The sequence below is a fragment of the Eumetopias jubatus genome, unplaced genomic scaffold (genome assembly GCF_037043125.1).
Source record: "Eumetopias jubatus isolate StellerSeaLion01/CBP00866 unplaced genomic scaffold, mEumJub1_p1.0 scaffold_4, whole genome shotgun sequence".
Taxonomy (NCBI): Eukaryota; Metazoa; Chordata; class Mammalia; order Carnivora; family Otariidae; genus Eumetopias; species Eumetopias jubatus.
In genome coordinates this window covers 35,337,271-35,360,989 of record NW_028274810.1, presented here as the reverse complement: position 1 = coordinate 35,360,989, position 23,719 = coordinate 35,337,271, and the positions used below count along the sequence as shown (strand labels likewise).

Sequence of the window (23,719 nt, the reverse complement as noted above, 5' to 3'; positions counted from 1 at the left end):
GTACATATAAATAACAATGCAATGTACTTTATCCTAACATACTTTAGTTATATCTCTGTGGCAAATAAAAATCTCTTCAACAATTTAAAAGACAAAGTGTATGATAGTTTGGAGACTAGATTAAGGAGACCTTTAAATTTCAAGCTAAGAATTTTAGACTTTATATTTTATAAAACTGGAAGCTCCTGCCTTTAAGGCATTGTGGTAGTGCCCTGAGGTTAGGTTGTATTTCTAAAACATTAATCTATTGACAGGATATAGAATACATATGAGACAAGAAACAATGAATGTAGGAAAACCTGTTAGAAGGCTCTTTCAATGGTCCAAATTTGAAGTAATATGAGCCTGGATCATTGATTCAAAAAACATTACTTAAGTGCCCACTATGTGGAATACCATAAAAAAATAAAATAAAATAAAAAAAGAAATCTTGCCATTTGCAACGATGTGGATGGAACTAGAGGGTATTATGCTAAGCAAAATAAGTCAATCAGAGAAAGACAATTATCATATGATCTCACTCATATATGGAATTTAAGAAATAAAACAGAGGATCAAAGAGGAAGGGAGAGAAAATAAAACAAAATGAAATCAGAGAGGGAGACAAACCACAAGAGACTCTTAATCATCGGAAACAAACTGAGGGTTGCTGGAGGGGAGGTGGTGGGGGAATAGGGTAACTGGGTGATGGACGTTAAGGAGGGCACATGATGTAATGGGCACGGGGCATTATATAAGACTGATGAATCACTGAACTCTACCTCTGAAACTAGTAATACACTAAATGTTAATTAATTGAATTTAAATTTTAAAAATAAATTATATCCATTCACATGTGTAAAAGAAAAACTGTGAGCAAATCCAGAGAAAATTACTAAAACAGCCTTGGTACAGGATATCCCAATTCAAAGTGCCAAATGCAACACTGCCAAGAAGGTTCAACTGACTTACACATCATCACAATAAACGGGTTTTTTTGTTTGTTTTGTTTTTTAAGTAGGCTCCACACCCACTGTGGAGCCCAACACGGGGCTTGAATTCATGACCTTGAAGTCAAGACCTGAGCTCAGATTGAGTCAGATGCTTAGCCAACTGAGCACCCCCGGTGCCCCAATAAATGTTTATTTTTTAAATAAATACATATGTATAAACAGTAGGTCAAATAGTTTTACATAATGAGAAAAAAAGTGCCCATTATGTGCCAGGAGCTGTAATTAAAAGATGAATATGAAAGTCAGTGCCCTCAAGAAGTTCACAGTTTTTTAGGAAAGAAGGTCATACAAATAAATAATTATAACTTCATATGATAATTATAATATGATTATGTAATATATGATGTGATAAATACAAAATACAACAGAAATTTGGAGGCAGAATGACCAACATCACCCAGAGGGATGATTTAGGAAAGCTTTACAGAAGAGGCAACATTTGAGCAGGGCTAACAATGTACTATCATTCATTCAATCAATAAGAATGACATGACATGGCATTTATACAGAATTGCAAATAGTTCTCTATGCATGATAGGCAAGTGGTGAGCTTGGAAAGGGTAGCAGTGGCCACATCAAGAAAAGTCTCGTATGTAATGATGGAAAGTTTGGAATTTATACTGTGAGCCATTAAAAAAATATTTAGGCATAGCTTTGATACAATCAAATTTGCAGTCTATAAAATTCACTAGGTTAATAGTGGATCAACAGGTCTTTGTAATTGTCTCTAAAGACTGAGGCAAAGATGACTCTAAGGTTTGTAGTTGGACTGATAAGCAAGTGGTAACCACTGGTAGAAATACAGAAAACGAATAGGAATGCTATTTGGTAGAAAGAGGGTAAGTTTTCTTACTCATTTTGAGTCTATGGTGTTGATGAGGCATTCAAATGTAATTATCTTACCAGGGAACTGGAGATATGAGACTCACAGAAAGAGCTCATAAAGAGATAAGGTTTTTAGGACAGGTATGTTGGAGGCCTTACAGGTTACTAGAGCTCTGAGGAGAAAACAAAAAGACAAATTATCACCAAACCAGAGAGAGGCTGAAATGGAGGTGGCAAAAGCAGAATAATTTTACAGATACAGAGAAAAGCCCAAGTATAAGAGAATTTGAAGGAGAGATACAGGAGGCCATTTTGACTCAATTCTATAAAGGCTACTTTAATCAGAGAATGGGTGACTTCAGAGTGAATGCTTCCATAATAATATACATTAAGAAAGAATGCAGATTTTTTTAAAAGTAAATATCATTTGTAGAAGCAGAATGGCATTATTCACAATAGCCAAAAGGTAGAAGCACCCCAAATGTTTAACACATGAATGGATAAACAAAATATGGTATATACATACAATGGAATATTAGCCAGCCTTAAAAGGGAAGGAAATTCTGACACACGTTACAACATGGACAAACCCTGAAGACAATCAGGCTAAGAGAAGTAAGCCAGTCACAAAAGGATAGATACTGTATGATCCCACATCCATGATCCCACTTTATGGGTACTTATACTAGTCAAATTTATAGAGACAGAAAGTAGAATGGTTGCCTAAAGTTGGGAGGAAGTGAGAATGAGGAGTTACTATTTAAAGGGTATGGAGTTTCAGTCTGGGAAGATGAGAAAGTTCTGAAGGTGGATGGTGGTGATGGCTGCACAACAATGTGAATGTACTTCTTGCCTCCTGATATGGACTGAATTCATATGTTGAAGTGTAGTCCCCAATGTGATGGTATTCCGAGGTGGGCCCTTTGGGAAGTAATTAGGTCATGGGGGTAGAGCCCTCATGAATGCGATTAGAGGTGATTTCTATCTCAGCTATGTGAGGATACAGTAAGAAGGCAACTGTCTACAGCCCATGAAGTAGGCCGTCACCAGGTACTGGATCTGCTGGTGCCTTGATCTTGAATTTCTCAGATTGCAGAACTGCGAGATACAAATGTTTGTCATTTAAACCACCCAGTCCAGGGGCACCTGGGTGGCTCAGTCATTAAGCATCTGCCTTCGGCTCAGGTCATGATCCCAGGGTCCTGGGATCGAGCTCCGCATCGGGCTCCCTGCTCTGCGGGAAGCCTGCTTCTCCCTCTCCCACTCCCCCTGCTTGTGTTCCCTCTCTCACTGTGTTTCTCTCTGTCAAATAAATAAATAAAATCTTAAAAATCAATCAATCAATTAATAAATAAACAAACCACCCAGTCTACATTTCTATCATAGCAGCCCAAACTAAGACCACTAAACTATACTCTTAAAAATACTCATAAAATGGAAATGTTTATGTTATGTAGACTTTACCATTTTTTTAAGTAAATATTTCAGGAACCATTTCTGTTTTGCCTGGAATAACAACCTTGGGAGGGACTTAATCTTTGAGAGTGAAAGCTAGTTGGGTGTTGCCATAGTAAGAGCAGCACTCTTCTTTGACCAGGAAAAACACCTTTAAAATTCCCTATGTTCTACAGTTTGTATGAACAAGCAAAATTTTTTTAAAAAGAGAAAATTAGTTTCCTTCTACTTAACTTTAGTAAGTAAAGCATCTATAATTTGTTTGCTTAAAAGCCAAGCGTGTGGAGGATGTGAAAAATTTCTTGTAAAATGAAGCATCCAAAAACATTCCTGATATCAAAACATTTATGATTATGATGACATGCTATATATATTTTCAGAATCACCAGCTACAGATAGCCTCAAGTTTAAAAAGACTTAACTTTTATTTTAATATATACAACTGAATTTTTGCTTATAAATAAAAACAATAGACACCCTAACTGGTATACACTCATCATTGAACTAAGTAATCAGCTGAGAACTCAGGAGAAAGTGAGACCTCTACTCAACATAGCCTGAATAGGGTGCAAAAACATTTTGCAATTAAAGATTTTAATGAGTAATTATATTGGTGTTTCATAAAGGTTTCTTAATAATTATTATGCTGATGCTAACAGAAATAAAATGCCAGCAGCACCCACTAAGAAATCACATGGGGTTGTGGTCATTCTCAAGACACTACCCCTAAGGGGTGCCTGGGTGGCTCAGTTGGTTAAGTGACTGCCTTCAGCTCAGGCCATGATCCTGGAGTCCCGGGATCGAGTCCCACCTCGGGGCCCCTGTTCAGCAGGGAGTCTCCTTCTCCCTCTGACCCTCCTTCCTCTCATGCTCTCTGTCTCTCATTCTCTCTCTCTCAAATAAATAAAATCTTAAAAAAAAAAAGACACTACTCCTAGAGTTTAACGTGTAATGAAACAAAGAACATTAAAAAAATAACAACATATATGCTTTTGACTTTTAGATAGAAGGTTATATATCCAGTTAGAGGCAAATTTGTGTCACCAGTAGGGCCACTAAAAAGTCAGAAGAGGCCCTACACACTTCTACTTCTCGAGGCACCAAGCATATAATTACACAAAGAAATGCCAAAAGAGGGTTACAAAATACACATTTAACCTAGAAGTAATATCAGGGCACCTGGGTGGGTCAGTCAGTTAAGCATCTGCTTATGGGTCAGGTCATGATCCCAGGGTCCTGGGATCGAACCCCACATCCAGCTCCGCATTCAGCAGAAAGTCTGCGTCTGCTTCTCCCTTTGCACTCCCCCACCGCTGCTCATGCTTGTGCGTGCTCTCTCTCTCTAATAAATAAAATCTTTAAAACATAAAAGTAATATCATAACACCAAAAAATGGAATCAAATAATGCTGCCAGTCAAAAGATCATTTATCAACATGATTGATAAATATATTAATTTACAGTATGTAGCCTGTGGCATAGTCCAGTAACAGGACACAAATCAAATGAAAAACATTTTATAATCCTGTTGGTGTGTTTTTTGTGATTTTTGTCTTTTAATCTAATCTGGATTTGAAGTTAAAGTTAAAAGTCTACGTTTGAGACCCTCTGTGAATGTGAAGCCGAAAGAAAAAGGCTTCCTGAACCCTCCTGTATTCCCAAAGGAAAATTAAAGAATCAAATCAATTAAATTAATCAGAATATATATTTGTTATATTTTATTTATTTATTTTAAGATTTTTAATTTATTTATTTGACAGAGAGAGACACAGTGAGAGAGGGAACACAAGCAGGGGGAATGGGAGAGGGAGAAGCAGGCTTCCCGCTGAGCAGGGAACCTGATGAGGGGCTTGATCCCAGGACCCTGGGATCATGACCTGAGCCGAAGGCAGACACTTAACGACTGAGCCACCCAGGAGCCCCATATTTGTTATTTTTTAAAGTGCTTTTATAAAGCTGGCTGTCGAAACCTAAAACTATAACTTAAAAAGGGTTACAACACAGACAACAGTTTCCATACAAGTGAAGAAAAAAGCAACAAAAGGATGTATAATACGGTACAAAAGGATGTATAATATAGTGGTATAAAGAAGAACTTAGGTTTTGGGAATCACTGAAGCAAGATGAGAAAATATAGTAAGAGAAAACTACATGGTACCCAATAACATGTCTTGGAGTTATGAGTTCATGCACAGAAAAGACTCCCAAATTCCAATAAAACAATAAAGTCTGCATAGAAAATGCATTCTATATACTAGACACTATGGTTTAAGAATGTTAAGCTCAGGCAGTTCTTGACCACTATTCTCTACTTCCCAGATCCAAGTCAATACGTGCTTTTGGTACAGTTCCTAATAAAAAAATACATGACCTTTCTCCATTGTATTTTTCACTTAATATGGGGGTAGAGACAGGATAGGAGAGAGGAAAGAGTACATAGGTAAATGTGAGAAGACTTTGGTTCTTTGGCCAGCTAGGACTTTGCCAACTTTGGTAAATTCCTTAGCTTGCTATTTTCTCATCTGTAAAATTACTTCACAGGATTGAGAGCAAAATAAAAGGAAGAAAAAACATATGAAAGTATTATTTAGAAATTTTAAATTTAAAGCATCATTATAGCACATACTGTTTAAATACTTTATGCTTTATTTGAAAAAGGTATTTTATTTTTTATTTAGTTATATTTTTTAAAAGAGAGAGGGATGGGGCAGAGGGAGAGGAAGAGAGAGAATCTTAAGCAGGCTCCACACCCAGAACGGAGCCTGACATGGCGCTCCATCTCACCACCCTGAGATCATGACCTGAGCCGAAATCAAGAGTCGGATTCTTAACTGACTGAGCTGTCCAGGTGCCCCTCAAAAAGGTATTTTAGATAATATAAGGCATAAACGTAGATTCTGGAAAATAACTTGCTTTTAAAGGTAGAGAATTTTAAAAACAAAAATTCCAGTTTACCTTTTCTTATTTTTCCTAGACTAGATTTGATTTTAATTTGTAGCACACTATATAAGATATCGTAATTTTCTCACTTCCTTAATGATTAAAAGTGACTAAACTCTTTAGTGGTTTGAAGTGCAATGGTATACTCTTGATATGATAAGCTTATTTCCTTCTTTGCAGATTTTTTTTTACTGCAGATAGTTTTTATATCATATTATCTCAGCCTTGAAATTAATATGCAATTTTTTGCCTCTTTGTATTTTTTATCATGATTTCTTAGGTCTATATACGTTCATATATAAATTATACTACAAATGTTGATAGAGTCCATTCTAACATACCAGACATTATGCTAGGAGCCAGAAAACAATAGAAAAGAATGAGGTAAAACCTACTACTATAAGGCTGCTTTCTGTGGCTATTAACAGGGAAAGCATCTATTAAACAAATGTACTTCTTTTCAGGCTAACCTGGCATTACATTCAAAGTTCCTACGGAAGTGTGAAACTGATACCTATTTTACAAACTTCATTTGATTTTTATGCAAGCATGCTTACAAAATGATGAAAATGTTTACTTACTCGTACACCTTTAGGACCTGGATTACCTTCTGGTCCAGCTAAACCCTAGTGTGAACAAAAGACATCATTATCATACTACAGTATTTTGAAAGCACTGTTGATAAATAAAATAAAATGGTCATATAAAGAGGTATCATTTTCACAAGTATAAAATTCAGAACTAGGTACACTTAATGAAGACTATATGTGTTCAAGGAGTTTTAGAATTTTAGAGCCAAAAGAGGTACTATATATATAATCTATACAAAAACATATTTTAGATATCTAAAAAAGGTAAATTAACACACAGTATAAGATGCAAAAAAATAAATTCTAATTAAATTATTTCTCATTGGAAAACTGTGTTTTTTTAAAGCACTTCTACTTAACTTATCTAAAATATATTCCTATAATTTAAAAATCAATACATTTTTAACTTCAATCTCCATATGCTTGAGTACTTATATATCTTTCAGACAACACAAATCATCACTTGGTGGTAAGACTCTAATATACAATACTCTCCATGTATTTTTAAAGGCCTAAAATATGGAATTTTGTTAACTATAGATTACTTTTTGGCATTTTCATTTCCCTCATTCTTGAGAATAAAAAAGATATTATAACTATAGCTTTCTAGTATGCTAAATGAATAATTAATTTCAAGAGTAAGTCTTCAATTCATGAAAACCTCAGAAAGAAAATTTGTTCTATTATTAGTCTATATGAAATAGATAAAGTTATAAATGAGAGGAAAATAAATATAAAATGTTTAGAATGAATTTTCAAAACTGTATAAAAAGACTTCAATTCATTTCAGATAAAATTATTCGGTAGTGGTATACATAGCACTGCCAAACTGTGTCTCAAGTTTTTATAACTCTGCTATTAAAAAATAACGCTTGTTATACAGTCTTAACTCTTACCATTACTTCATTATAGTGAGTGGCAGTATTGTAAAATCAGTAGCAGGATTGTTTTAAAATCTTATTAGACCCTTGGGCATTTTAATTTTGAAGTTTCCACTGTATCACATCACACGTTTAAAAACCCTACTCCCATTTTAAACAAAACTTTCTACAGTAACATTTTTAAAGATTTTTACAATTTTAATTTTGAAATTATTTTGCCATGAGGCATTCATTATTTAATAGAAATAAACCAATTATTATTTGAACATTAACTCTGAAAATCAGAACATACAATGCATTAATGAAAAGGAACATAAAAGGAGAAATGTAAATATAGTTACCTCACCTGCCTTCCAGGGTAACCACGTGAACCAATACTACCAGTGAATCCTAGAATTCCCTGAAATAAAAAATAAAATAAATGAAACAATATAACAAAATCAAAAGAAGCCCAAGGAAACAAATTTGGCACAATTATAATACCCAAGTTTTTAAAGAAATTTTTCCCCGTAAAAGTACTAAGGGTCCTGAACATTGTGTATCTGACTGAAATCACCTATTTGAAATAAAAATGAGCCAAAATTATTAAATAGAAAAATAAAACTGTCAGATTAGGGGCCTTAAATGAGATACAGACTATTAATAATGATAAATCTAGGATGGAAAAATCCAGCACTACATAAAGAAGACACTTATTCTAGAAAAAGAGTTGATACATTTCTTAATAACCAGTATCTTTTTACATTGAATTCCTTCTTACCTCAATCATCTCACAACTCTCCTTAAGTGTCTAAGCATGAGCCCCAGAAGACTAAAAGGGGCAGTGAACCTTAGAACAAACCTCTTCTTCCTTCCTAAAGTAAACTCATTCTTACAGCAAGTCTGATTAAGAAATGGATATTAAGTGGTAAGTACCTTTATCATGACATAGATCCATCTAAAAATTAAAACTAACTTTGGATGGTAAACTCATTTTAAATTGACAACTTTGTATTTTTAATTTTAAAACAAGGTTTGCTGAAGAAAGGAGACTCAAAGGCATAAGAAAGGAAACCTGCTACAGAATTGGGGGGCGGGGGGGCGGGGATCAAGTGAGAAGAAATACCTCCACTTTGTTTTTACTTTTCTTTCATTGATAAATTCATTCATTAGTTTATCCAGAGTTTAGGCGTATTAAATAATTCTTGAACCAAGGAAATGGCCAGAAGACTGTATGTTGACCTGCCTTTACTTAAACTCAGATGGTGACAGCAATGTTAAATTTCATAGATTATTTATTTATTATGTAAAATTCATTTCCTTCTTATTGTTTGTAAGAGATAAAAGACACTAGCCCTTTGCCCGTCTGCTCTGAAGCACACAGAAGAGTGTTACCTTCAGTTTAAGTACAAAAACACTATAAAATTCCTAAAAATTTGGAAAATCTATAGTAAGAACAGACAAAGGAAAAGGCAATTGGAGGATCACAGATGAACATTTTATTAGACATGAAGGCTCCTAATATATCTTTATCTCCACTTTTCTCAGAATCTCTCTCAATTTTGTTCTCTTCTCATTTCTCTCCCTCCTCCTCTCCCCTTCCTCCAACAATTACCATTTACTGAGCCCTTTTTATGTGCCACTCACTATGCCAAGCACATTACATCAGCTTTACATCTATGAGATAGATACTATTTTCTCTATTCTACATTTGAAGAAAGTAAGATACAGAGAAGTTATGAAACTTGCCCAAGATGCTATAGTAAGTAGCAGAGCCCGAATATGAACTCAGACAATCTGACAAAAGTTGTCATGTCATGCACACACACATACATATATATATATATATATGTGAACTATATACGTATAGACCATTCATCCATACTATATATATATATATATATATATGACATATATATATGACAATGGACAATTTAACAGAATGTCAATAAAACAGTGGCTTTCTGAGAAGTACAGAATAAAATTCTTATCTACATATGGAGAGATTTATCCTATGAATTTCAGAAACCATATTTCTGTACTAAATATCACCTTATTAAAAACATGTTCAATATATAGTATCATATTCCCATAACATTCATTTAGCACCTATCATATGCCAGGCACTATTTTAAGTATTTTATATGTATTATCTTATTTAATCTGCCTAAACCCTATAAGGTAGGTGCCATTATCCCTATTTTACAGATTAAAAAATGAAACATACAGTATCTGTCACCAGTGGAAAGTCACTCAGCTAGTATGTGGGAAGCGAGGATTTGAATAAGCATGTCTAATTCCAGAGACCACCATCCAAGGCTGCTTCCCTAGCGTAGTTCTAAAATGTACATAACTTCCAATAGTACTCTAGGGAAAGCCCTCTAATTATGAGATTTGCTCCAGTCTATTTACAATTGCTTCCTTTATGCTTCATCCAATTCTAAAATACACAGGCCTATATCCAGACATTCACAAAACCTCATATTTGGGTATGCCAATAGAAAGGAGTGAAAAAATTAAAAGGGCTGTTTTTATTCTGTAGGTCACTGTCTGGCTAAGACCAACCACCATCCCTTTCATTCCTCTCCTAGCCAAATTAGATTAATTGAGCTCTATTAAAAAGCAATCTGTTTTAAGTCATAAAGGAAATCTGATTTTGAACGGATTTTCATAGAAGGTGTTAAGGCAACATGTAGAGATCTAAAACATTCCAGCTGCAAAGAGAAATACACAAAAAAATTCTGGGGGATGGCTAAATTCTGCTATCCTGGAATGGCAGTAGACAAAGTAAACAAGTAAGCTTTCAGTAGTCTTATATGGTATAAACATGTATATGCCAACCACACTCTAAAATCACTATGACAACCACAGAAGCTCAAAAGAAACTCAAAGCAAACATTACAACTTAAAATTCACTATGCACTTAAAATTGGTTAAAAACAAAAAAAGTTGGCCCACTTAAATCTATAGATTGAATGGAGCAATTTAGACACAAAGATCTATCTCTAGACCCTGGAGAAATTAGGAATAGGAAACTTGCCCCAGTCCTACTTCTAACACCAAGAATTAAAAGCACAAGCTCTGAGAAAATCAAGACTTCATTGGGAATCCCAGCACTGCTACCAAGTAGAATTAGTAAAGTAGAATAATAATATCTAGGTCACAGGATTATTGTGTGGAGAAAACAGAACAATGTGTAGAAATACATTTAAAAGTGGGAGAAACTGCAACAATCCTTAGCATTGCTGTGCATTAAATTAGTTAACATACGGAAATAATAAATAATTATACCACTAGAAGTTATAGTTGATAGTAGGTATAGTTTAGCAATTAATAAGAATTCAGTAAATGACAGCTCTAATTACTAGCACTTGCACAGATGATAAAATTATTTTCCAAATGCTTGTTGACCAATTTATAGATATTTTCAAAATTTTTCAGAAGTAAATGTCTCCTAGCAAACTAGTTATGCTCCTCTTAATATCCAGTGGTTCACAGTTAAAATGCAAAATGATTTTAGATGTATTTCACAGTTACCACCAATTTTGCCTTTTTTTCTGGAAATAAACAGAATGGAAAGCCATAACTGCTCCAAAATACATTTTCCAACCTTTAAAACTGATTTTAGACTCCTAAAATGCACACTCTCAGAACAATAACAAGTATACTAAGAACTAGGTTATAGAGCAGTTGTGAGAACACTTGTAAGTATTAACATGGTCAATTTTTCATTTACTTGTGAAATATTAGGTTTTCTTTATTAGAACCCAGACATTTGTGTCAAAGCAGTTTTCTAGAGTTTTTTTTTAAAGATTTTATTTATTTATCTGACAGAGATAGAGGGACACAGCGAGAGAGGGAACACAAGCATGGGGAGCGGGAGAGGGAGAAGCAGGCTTCCCGTGGAACAGGGAGCCCGATGCGGGGATCGATCCCAGGACCCCGAGATCATGACCCGAGCGGAAGGTAGACACTTAATGACTGAGCCACCCAGGCACCCCTAGAGATTTTTTTTCTCCCCAGGGACTAATCCTTCCTGTCCTTCCGACTTTTTTCCCATAAATGCTTTTTAGCACTTGTTTGATCTTCAAGAAACTGAGATTGCACTTGTTACAGATGACATTTATCACTTTACTTGCTACTTCTAGTAATTAGTAATCTTGAAAAACTGTGCCTCAGGACTGAACAGAGTATACTGTCCCACTTAACATGAATGAAAGAGAAAATTAGCTTTATTTCATTTATATCTTTCCCTCAGGGACATTCTATCACATTTCTTTCTGGAGCTCTCTTTAGGGCTTCCTGAGGCTCTTTGCTGAATCTGCAATAACGGTGTCCATCACCCTAGTTAGTTTCTTATCTCTTATCCTTTTCACTGCTTTATTTATACTGACCTAGTATATACTGTATTGAAAACAAGAGATATGGCTTTATTTTTTTTCCCTATGACATATGATATATTATTTTCTGGTAGGAGAGAGCAATAATAACATGATTAAAAACTAAAGAGTTCCCAAACTATTCTGACTTTAAATATGTGCATATGTGTCTAATGGACAATAACATATGTGCTATTCTAATTTGGATTTTTATTAAAATTTATTTACATTCCCTTATGCAAAGGTCAGGAAATTAACAGCTATTAATAGGCTTTTGTAAATAGGCAAAGCCCTGAAACCGTATAAAAAATCAAATATGTGGGGCGCCTGGGTGGCTCAGTCGGTTAAGCGTCTGCCAGGATCCTGGGATCGAGTCCCGTGTTGGGCTCCCTGCTCAGTGGGGAATCTGCTTCTCCCTCTCCCTCCAACCCTCCCTTCCACTTGTGTGTGTGTGTGTGTGTGTGTGTGTGTGTGTGTGAGCACGAGCACGCTCTCTCTCAAATAAATAAAATCTTAAAAAAACACAAATGTGTGAAAGAAAAAAATGAAAACAAAAAAATAAAAATAAATAAGTGTGTGTGCATGTGCATGAATATGTGTGTTTTCTGGGGAAAGAGTTCATAGCATTTATTACATTCTTAAAGGGGCTTGTGAACCTCAAAAGTTTAAGAACTGCTGTTCTGGAACATCTTAGGCAGATAGTTAAAGTCAGTCAGGGATTCAGGAAAAAAAACAAAAACAAACCTATAACATGATCAATTGAAAAATTCTGTCTTACACTAAAGAGAGTGAAAATCACTGAGAAGGAAATTTTAATAAGTGGGGGAAAATAATCTCTCAATGGAGTTCACTAATGTGTGTCTTTTTTACTGGAGAAGATACAAGTTTTATAAATGAAGTACTTACTGGTTCACCTTGGAGTCCTGGGAGCCCTGGATAGCCTTTGAGTCCCTGCAAGGTTAAAGGTGAAGACATGCTATGAACCATAAGCTCATACAAGCCGAAAACTAAACAAAGGTTCTAAGTTGTTTTTATCCCAACTTTTGGTTTCCTCATCAATGCATATTTATAATTTATTTCTTATTTATCTTTTTAATATGAGTATTTGAATTATTTGTTACTATCAACAAAAATGGTAGCATACTATTGAATAGAGAATAAAAACAGCATCTTTTATATAAAGCTGGCATCCAGCAATGGATCTGTTAAATCTTACTGAAGCTTTTAAAAAGTTGATTTTAGTTTATTATTTATTAATTTATTATTTATTTATTTATTTTTAGAGAAGTGAGGAGGGCAGGAGGGAGAGGGAGAGAGAATCCTAAGCAGTATCCATGCCCAGCACAAAGCCCAAACCAGGCTCTATCAAGTTGGTTTTAGTTTGTTAATGCTGAAGCAAAATGCCCTCAGACATAATCTATTTGTAATTACTGAAAAACTGGACCATAATCTGGCCATTTCTCTAATCCAAATCATTGTCACCACACTCCATGAATGACCCAAGAAAAACCAAAGAGGCTGCTCATGGGTCCTATGAAAAAAAGTGGTTTTATAGAGCTAAAAAATTAGTATCAAAAATTTTTTTCCATATAATAGAACCCAAATCAAATCTTTAATCTCCATTACTAATACCCTAAGACATAAAATAGATAATATCCTTTCTCTTGTAGAAAGATCTGTGAGCAAGATGAAGGAAGCTAAACAAAAGAACAGGAAGAAAGAAATAAAGGAACACTTTGGAGTTTATTTTTATAGCTCTAATCAATAATCAGTAAATCAACCGTTTACTAGGTTTTGACATCTACAAAACAACAAGAAAAATTCCCTTTTCTTAGGAATCTCATAGGACCTCTGGGCACCTGTGTAGCTCAGCTGGTTAAGCATCTGACTCTTGGTTTCGGCTCAGGTCATGATCTCAGGGTCTTGAGATGGAGCCGTGCATGGGCCTCTGCATTCAGTAGGGAGTCTGCTTTTCTCCCTCCTCCCCTCTCCCTTAAGCATGCATGTGTGTATGTGTGTGTGTGTCCTCTCTCTCTTTCTCTCTCTCAAAAAAATAAACAAATCAAAAAAGAGAGAGAGAGAGAACCTCATAGGATTTTAAGCAAATTCTAACTCAAAAACTGAAATGATTTTGAGCATACAAATATTAAAAACTTGAAATTAACGTACTGCAAACTGAAGGTAAGTTTTTAGAATTTCAGGATATAGAATAATGGAGTCAAAGAGTCATTCAGGATTAATCACTGAGGGCTTTATCAATCTGTATTAATGAATTAGAGAAGGAAGTAATGCTTTGGCTAGACAATGAGGAAATCAGAAGAGGTGCCTATTTGAAAAATAAGGAAGTGATTTAAGCAGCTTCTGAGATGTTAAACTTAAAGCAACAATAAAATGCTGAAGTAAACAGGTCTCTTGGGAACCAGAGAAGAGACCGGAAAAACTAAGAGAACAAGTTTAAAGACAGATTTTTGTGTTCTCTCTATGTTATATGTAAGCGTATTTAGCCACATTGAGGTAACAAAAGGAAAAATCAAGAGGGCAGAGGAAAAGGGCTATCCTGTGGGAGCTTGGTCCTTTTGTGTTTAGACTATTAGAAAGAGAACAGAGAAGTCGTCGTGAGAAAGAAGGAGGGAAAAAAGGGGGGGGAAAGGAAGAAAGGAAATTCACTGAGCTACTATGTGCCAGATGTTGTACCAGCCACTTCCAAATACCTCTGTTGATTCGATGGCAATCCTACAAAGTAGGTATTTCTCCCATTTTTACAGAAAACAAAACAGTTCTGAGAATTAAGTGATTTGACCAAAGTGATACAGGTAGCAAGGTGGAATCATGTCAGTTTGACAGATTTACCAAGAATTGAGGATCCTGCCCTTCTACTTATTCTAGATGCATGTAGTTGTCAAATACACTCATTCTCATCAATATACACAAATGTTAATTATAGATCACCAAGACAAATCAACCAAAGGAATTATATATTTCATAAACTTGGTGTTATTAAAATTACTCATCTACCAACAACATCTAATAGACCCAAAGTTTTAGCTCAATTTTGCCCTGAGTTTATACTTTTTTTAAGATACCTAAATATCAGCCTAATTACAAAACCCGAGATATACTGTTCTCAGTTGTCCAAGTGTTAGGTGAGATTCCACAAGTAAAAATATTATCAGAGCTAAGTTTCTTCACTTTTTATAATAGAACATAAGAAATGTCTTCAGCATTAAGGCAGTGGCGGTGGCTCCCTAGGATGGGACAGCAGTTCTAGGAGGGTGGGTGCTAAGAAGCTCCTGAGAAGTGTCAGGAAGATGAGGAACAAGGAGCCAGGGTAAGAGGCACATAGGTAGAGAAACCTCTGTCCTAAGCCTATTTCCTTTTCCCTTTTTTTTTTAAAGTACGTGTTTATTTATTTACTTATTTATGTTTATTTCTGTGAATACTTGAGTCTAACTACATGCTTCCCTTTCTTTGGCTACCAGATGTTTTTCCAACCAGAGTTTCTTCCCTCCCCTAACCCATGATAAACAGAATGCAGAGGCAGTACAACTTCTTTAATTTACTTCTCTGAAATACTTTGTAATGGTGAACTAGACATGTTAAACATGGTATCTTCTGTATGTAAAATTTCCTTTGAAGGGATTGTGCCATATCCAGAGACTCTAATAAGGAGGCAGCAACAGTAATGATCTTTTCTTCATGAACTCACTCCTACTCCACCTCAGCCACAGGACACAACACTTGATCTAAGGGAGACCAATATCAAGTCTGGGCAGTAGCCAATGAAGTCACTTGGAATAAAGAGTTTTGCCTAAATAGGAACAAGTCAGGTCAGTCAAATCCTTTTTTTAATTAGGTTAAACTATTTTTTTAAGAAGGAAAGAAAGAAAAATTCAGGTACTTAGTAGTGTGTGGGGGGGAGCTGAATTTCCTTTTATTGTTAGCATTATCTGGTTACTTGGGTCTATAAGAAAGTCACTACTTTCTTTTTTTTTTAATTTAGCTTTCACTGAATGAAAAACAAAGGCATTTCATGAGTCAATTTGGGCTTAGAGGCATGAGAAGAATTTAAGTAAGATTGATTTATGTATCAGAGAAAAAAACAGATTCAGGCACATGATATAAAATAAAGATAGAGACTGAGAGTATAGAATAGAAGAGAATGGATCAGGTTGGAGGCTTTTATAGTATAGTGAAAGATAATTATAAATCAGATTTTAGTGGTGGAGTAAGAGATGGTATATAAGCTCCTTACAGAGTTTAAACTGAAGTTCTTTATTTTATTCAGTGTGGTATCCTCAGTGCCTAGAACAGTACCTGACTCACAGAAAGTGCCCATTAATTAATTAATGATGAGACTTTGATGAATGAATGAACTGATGGAAAGACTTGAATGGATTTGAGTTACCTGAATGGAAAATAGATTCTAATTCTTTTTTTTTTTAAGACTTATTTATTTATATATTTGAGAGAGAGAGAAAGACAGAGAGGGTGTGGGGGTGGGGAGAGAATCTCAAGCAGACTCCCTCCTGAGCACAGAGCCTGATGCTGATGAGCTCCATCTCACGACCCTGAGATCATGACCAAGTCCAAATCAAGAGTTGGATACTCAACAGACTAAGCCACCCAGGTGCCCCAAAAATAGACTCTAACTTTAAGTATCTAATATGACATCTCAATTCTCTTAATGTTAAAATGAAAGGTAAATAATTAGGACAAAGAATGTCTTCACTGTGTTCCTTTGGTTGCATCATGTAGAGTCTCTCAAATGGCAGCCAGTCCCAGGATCAGCTATTTCGTCTATAATTCCATTTATGTTCAATTCTAATTTTAAGTCCTCTGTTATCACTATTCCTTTTTTTTTGCTATACTCTCATCTTTGTTGGTAAAGGACATCTTTTGATTTTCCATTTGTGTAAAATATCACATAGGTTTATCACTGAGAGACAAGGAAGCGACACACTATACACTTTGCTGTCTGTGCATGAACTGACTAACAGATGTGCCCTTGAACAATCACCAAGAGACTGAATGAAATGATGTGACTGGTCGTATCTGTTATTTATGCAGTTTTTGTGGTTTATTTTGTTTTGTAGACTGAAGAGAGAGTAGCAAAATTTGTACTTTATGCAATTAATCACAGTTAACAATTGCAGTAAGTGCAATCTGAAACGTTGCTGGGAGACTGGGTGATATTTAATTAAACATGGTAACTGAAATCTGTGTACATGGGAATCATGCAAAGTGAGGAATGCCTAATATATATATATTTTTTTCACTAGATGGAAAAGACTTATATTTACTCAGATAAGGATTTTTCCTACATATGAGAAAGCATCCCCTATGGTATAAGACAGCTTCTGTATTTGTCACCCTACCATTCTACCTTGGGCCTCCTTTTATAGACTTTAGGTTTCAGAAAGGTAGAAGCATTCCTCTCTAGAACCCACAAAAATGCCAAAGAAACTGGAGAGTAGATGATTTGCCTCTGGCACTCCCTTTCTTAAAACCCTCCAGTAGCTCTCTATTACCTGATAAATTAATATATATGAGTGATACATGATACAAGTTCCTCTATAAGTTGTCCCCTGAATACCCCTCAAGCCTTATCTCCTTCTTGCCCATGAGCCTTTCTTTACACTGACACCTGTGTGTTAGACGACATACATATGTCTATTAACTACAGTATCATCAGGATAACTGCTGCTCATCCTCAAGATGCAGTTCAGATGTTGCCTCCTTCCCTGTGCCCTAAACACTCTCCCACCTCCTGCCCCTGGAAGTTTGGGTAACCCTCAACTATGTCCTATAATAACCTTTTTATATCTTCACTTTTGTCCTTGCCATGGCATAATTCATCTTTGTAATTTACTTTAGTGTGCTTTCTTTTTTAGACACTAAACTACTCAAAGACACAAACTGTACCTTATTTACATAACACTGGTTTCCTGAATGATATGCAAGGCAAAAAGATATTACTAAAACAACTGTAGCATTCCAGAGTTAGTGACAGATTTTATCTCCAGAAGGAAACTGCTCTTTTGTTTGAGGCAATTTCCCTGGATCTTTTGCTTCTGTCTAGTGTCAAGAAGCTGAGGCAAAGGTGGGCTAACCTTGTATATAATCATGTGAAAGGCAACATCACTGAGAGATTAGTAAACAGGTTAACTAGTTCTACTCAGACTACCAAAAATGGGCTGAAGTCCTGAAAAGAGGACCCAGGGAAAATAAGACACTCATTTGAAAAGCAGATACTAAGGAAGAAGATGACCACTAGGATTGGGTGAAAGGGCACAGTCAGTTAAACTTAAGAGCAGCAATCTTCAGTCACTCACTAAGAATACATGCCAGACACTAGGCTGAGATACCACAGTGAATAAAATATAGTCCTTGCACATAAGGACGCCTAAGTCACTCATATATTTCCCTTTAGCCATTGCTACTTCACTGTAGTCTGAAATCAATATTAAGTTTCATTTCTCTGTAATATAACAGCATTAATTTACAGATTAGGTAATTCCAACTTTCCAGTGAAACTTGTCAAACACTACAGGACTCATAGCAACAATGCCTTGAGGAATACAGACAAAGGCCTATAACCATGTTTTGGCCAAAATAACCAGAGGAAACTATGGCAAAATTGAGAAACTATGATATGATGACCATAAAAAAAGAAACCCTAAGCAAGAAGTCAGAATGAGATGAAAATCAATACCTATGAGAATGTAAGCACTTCTTGGGGGAAGGCAATACATTTCCTTAAGTCCTAAGAATAAGAAGTTTAAATTAAAAAAAAAAAAAAATAGAAGGAGGATCCCAGATAAATGATGAACTTGAAGGGACTCAAATTATAGGATGACTACCACACAAACCTCTCTATTCTACCTGCCTCCCCTTCTTGGAACATACTTCCCTCATGCATACAACAGACTTGTGCCAACATTTGCTCCAAACTCCTTGCAATACTGACCCACCAACCTCCTTTAATCAGCACTCAGTTTTTACTCTGGTCCCATAAACCCTAGTAACAGTCCTTCTCAACTAGTTCTCACGGAGAAAAAGAGTATGATAAACTAATTCTCAAAATGGGGCTACATGACAGATAGCAGCTTTTCCTGAGTACACGGAATTTTATTTTTAATTTCTGAAAACTGAAATACTTTTAGCCAAATGAGTTTATCCTTAATGTTAAAATGTCAATCACAAAAGCCAGACAGAGGAAAATATCTTTGGACACAGGGAAGTTTTCAAAATCCCGCCAATTACACCACTCTGGCAACCACTGGCTTGTCTGTGGGGGAGCTCAGTACCGAACTGCCTGGCCCTCTGTGTCCCCTTCAGTTAGTGGGGGCGGGGGATTGAGGAGGAGTTGGCCACAGTGGTGCCAGCATAGCTCCTATGCAGTAGCATTTGTATTAGACCTTCAGTACTACACTTGGATTGGAAACCAACCCAAAGTGAAGTGTAGCTTTGCAGGTTCCTACCAGGAAAGTGGGCAAGTGAGAAAATAATCTATAGAGATAGCTCTGTAGAAACAGTAGAACTCTCCTTATTTCTCTCTCCATGCACCGATTGTATGCCAATCCTGATTTTTTATTGCTGTTCTCATGGACATTCAGTATTTTAGCTCCTTAGTACTGCCCTTGCTTTAAATAGATTATGAAAAGCTATATAGTTTTTGAGTGACTAATAAATCCCAGTGCATTCCCCTTGATACTTTCCCTGTTTTTTTCCTTTCCAACTTTATAAAGATATTTACTGTGTACCTCATTCATATGTAATGGAAATTTTTTTAAATAATTGAAAATAATTCCATTAAAACAGAATAAGAATTCACACTGATTTGTAATTATTGCTAAAACCATAGTAGTTAGTATTTTTCATATTCAGAAAAATACTGCCATACATTATGCATAAAAATCTGTATGACAACGTGCGCATCATATTTCACAACTGCTGTGAGTTATATGCCTGTATGCTAAGATGTGCTTAACTGCTCCCATCTGGCTTCTCCTCTTGATTCTAGAAAAACTGCTCCAATTGAAATCATTGTTAATGTTCTTACAATTTTAAATAGCAGACTTCCAATATTAATATAGAAACTGATTGGCTATATTAAAAAACAATTTAAACTCCGTGTGGAGTCCAAGCTCAGAATTAGGACTCTTGTCCTCCATCCAACACAGCATGCACTCTGGATCCAACTTATCTGCCTTTGGCACAAATTTAGACACTTAGTGAGAAGTAAAAACATACTTTAGTTCCTAGGAAAATAAGAGGACATGAAAGTGGCTAAATTGAGGCAGTGTAACCAGTCAATCTGGGGAAACACAGTGCTTGTTAAGATGTTAATACTGGTTTAAAAAAAAAAAAAGTTGAGAGGCGAGAGATAAAAAAGAAGAAAGGAAAGAAGCAAAATAAACTCTACTGAAGAGTGAAAAAAAAACCTTGCTACTGATTTATTCACTTCATTCTCTCAATATTACTTCTAGTTTTCGGAATGTTTTCAACATCAACCTTCTGTTTATCTCAACAGTTTTCATGAGCTCTCACTGTGCTCCACATGTCTTTCTTGCAGCCATTTTCAAGATTACTTGAGTATGGCTTATATTAAAAGAATTTTAGTATTTCCAGATAGTCCCAGCAAAAAGGAATAATGAAGTCATTATTATCTGTCATCCAAAACTATATCTGTTCCCTTGGCTCTCATGGAAAACAAAATTTTACTTCCTCTTGCATACATGCCTGGGACAGTGAAAAGTACTGAAATACACATCTAACAAAAATTAGCTTAACAAACTAATTAATTAATGGGGAAGCAGTATTTGAAGTTAATAAGAGCAGTCATATGTCAAATAGGCCTGGATTTGAGTCCTAACTCAGCCAATTAATAATTGTGTGGCCTTGGGTAAGTGATTTATACTAAACATACTGTTTGTCTCGATGAGGTTTTTTTTTATTTCTTTATTTTTATTTTATTTATTTATTTATTTATTTATTTATTTATTTAAGATTTTATTTATTTATTTGAGAGAGAGAGAATGAGAGGGAAGAGGGTCAGAGGGAGAAGCAGACTCCTGGCTGAGCAGGGAGCCCGATGTGGGACTCGATCCCGAGACTCCAGGATCATGACCTGAGCCGAAGGCAGTCGCTTAACCAACTGAGCCACCCAGGCGCCCAAGGTTTTTTTTTTTTAAAGATTTTATTTATTTACTTCTTTGAGAGAGAGAGAGAGCACACATGCGTGTGCATACATGAGTCAGGGGAGGGGCAGAGGGAGAGCCAAAGAAACTCAAGCAGACTCCACGCTTAGAGCGGAGCCTGACCTGGGGCTTGATCTCACCACCAGAGATCATGACCTGAGTCGAAACCAAGAGTCGGACCCTCAACTGACTGAGCCACCCAGGCACCCCACAATGAGTTGTTTTTAAGATGAAAAGAAACAGGGCTCAGCAGAGCAACCAGAATATTGCACATAATAAAACAGCTACTATTGATATTAGCATAATAAATGTAATGATATTTCACAAAATAGTTTAGTAGATAAAAAGATGTAGTAAACTTCATCTTAATCAAAACCCAAGTATCTTGTTTATCTCTCATAATATGCAAAGAACAGTTAAACGCACAGTGGATTCAGTAGCAATAAGTTTCATCTCTAGATCCTGCCATAATTTTGAGTGACCATGAGCAATTAATTCTCTTAACCTCTCTGGACTTATCTTAGATTTCTCACTTAAAAAGTGAATAACTTGAGTTCTTGTCTTGACCTTCAGAATTCACCTAGCACTGACACTCTGGGTAGAAATGCAAGGATGAAAGAAACAGGAGCCCCAGGTTACAGCTAATATGAGCCATTATTCTAGGTTCTTCTAGCATGGATCCTGTTTGCAAGGAAGTAACCTAGAGTGACCTAGGTTTTTCAAAACATGAACCAAAATTAGTAAATTCCATAAAAACAGCTCATGATTTACCAGAACACTTTACCCATTTTACCTAATAACTGGTCTTGCCCTTTCCCCTTCTATACAAACCATAGTAATAGTCTATCAAGCTCATTTTGGACGTACTTCTATTATATATTCATTTTAAAATAAGACATGCCCATAGTGTGATAGAAATTTGTCCCAAGCGTGCTATGTGGAGAATTAATTTAGGTTTAAATTGACTCCGTATGTCCTTTTCCTAGCAATACTTATTTTTTTTTAAATCTGTATATGGTTTCTATTAATAGCCACACTATATTTAAAAAGAGGAAAAATCCTCAGAAAAACTACAAAATCGTTTCAAGTGTTTCAACATTGTTCTATACTACTATCAAATCGTAGTAAACCATGAATGCTTCATTTATCAGAAAGTAATTTGGTTTCTAAATATTTTCAATTTAGGGCACCTGGGTGGCTCAGTTGGTTAAGCAGCTGCCTTCAGCTCAGGTCATGATCTTGGGGTCCTGGGATCGAGCCCCGAGTGGGGCTTTCTGCTCAGCAGGGAGTCTGCTTCTCCCTCTCCTCTGCTCTCTTACTCTCGCTCTCACTCTCTCACTCTTGCTCTATCTCAATAAATAAATAAAATCTTTAAATAAATAAATAAACAAATAAATATTTTCAACTTAACTTTATCTCTAGAGAAAATTGAGCTACAGCTGCTAATTGATCACTGGCTTTGGTATGATCGATTTTAACATTAAAAAAGGCAGATTTTAAAAGTTTAAAAAATCATATAAGAGGAAAAGAAGTCTGTGAAAGATAATCTATAACTGGATTTGTTTAAAAAAAATCTTAAAATAATGCTGTATTTCACTTTATTAGACTTATACAGACCAAAAAAGCATATGTTAACCTTAAGATTTTAAAATACTTATAAGCCAAGACTTATAATACATGCACAGGTCTTTGGAAGTTAATATCTTCTGCTTTAAGTAAGTACAATTTCAAAGTTAAAATGATAATCTGCTCTAATGGTTAAAATTAGCCTTTTAAAATTTGTCTCTATAGATAATTCTTTATATACTCTTCTACACAACAGCCACTCAAACTTTACTTAGAGTTCCCTTTTCTGGATTGCTAATTTCATGAACCACAGGCATCATTTAACTTTGGAAAGTAATGATTAGTTTTTCTGTCATATGCAGTATCATTCTTTAGGATGAAATAACTGTATATTTAATAGCAAATAAAATAATTAAGATACTTTTCATGAGATTGTCTCTATTTGACACTATTTGTCAGTACAGTTTCTTCAGTGGTATACAAAGTAGCATTAATCAAACAGATTCATGATTATATATCAAGACCAATTCTGTTAGAAATGATCATACTCCAGTTTCCTGTCTCCAGCAGAGCAACCAACAACCTCAAAGAAGTGATCAGATTCTAAGCAATGTCTATGATGAAGATTAGTCTGAAGGCCATAAAAATAATGGTAGTGTGGTCATGGGAGGAAAAACTCCATGAGATCAAAATCTTTTTCATCATCTTAAAATTCAGCCCTTTAGCAGGAGTTATGAAGGAAAACAAACAAGGTCATGTTCCAAAACCAGATAAAGAGCTAATAGCTAACAGTTATTAGGGCTTGCTATTTGTCTAACACTGTATTACTTGGATGATCTCATTCCTTGTTCCAAAATCTCCCTATGAAGTGTGTAATATTATCTTCATATTTTACAAATGAGGCAACTGAAGG

General features: G+C 35.4%; 1 protein-coding gene across 1 annotated transcript in view; it reads right to left on the bottom strand.

The window, feature by feature from the left end:
- COL24A1 (collagen type XXIV alpha 1 chain) overlaps nucleotides 1-23,719 on the bottom strand; it is a 381,932-nt gene that overhangs the window by 277,323 nt on the left and 80,890 nt on the right. Inside the window, exons 8-10 of the mRNA XM_088022947.1 lie at nucleotides 12,947-12,991; nucleotides 8,029-8,082; nucleotides 6,793-6,837 (exon numbers count right to left, since the gene is read on the bottom strand). Of these exons, the coding sequence (XP_087879073.1) occupies nucleotides 6,793-6,837; nucleotides 8,029-8,082; nucleotides 12,947-12,991 (144 nt within the window). The remainder of the gene's footprint in view (nucleotides 1-6,792; nucleotides 6,838-8,028; nucleotides 8,083-12,946; nucleotides 12,992-23,719) is intronic.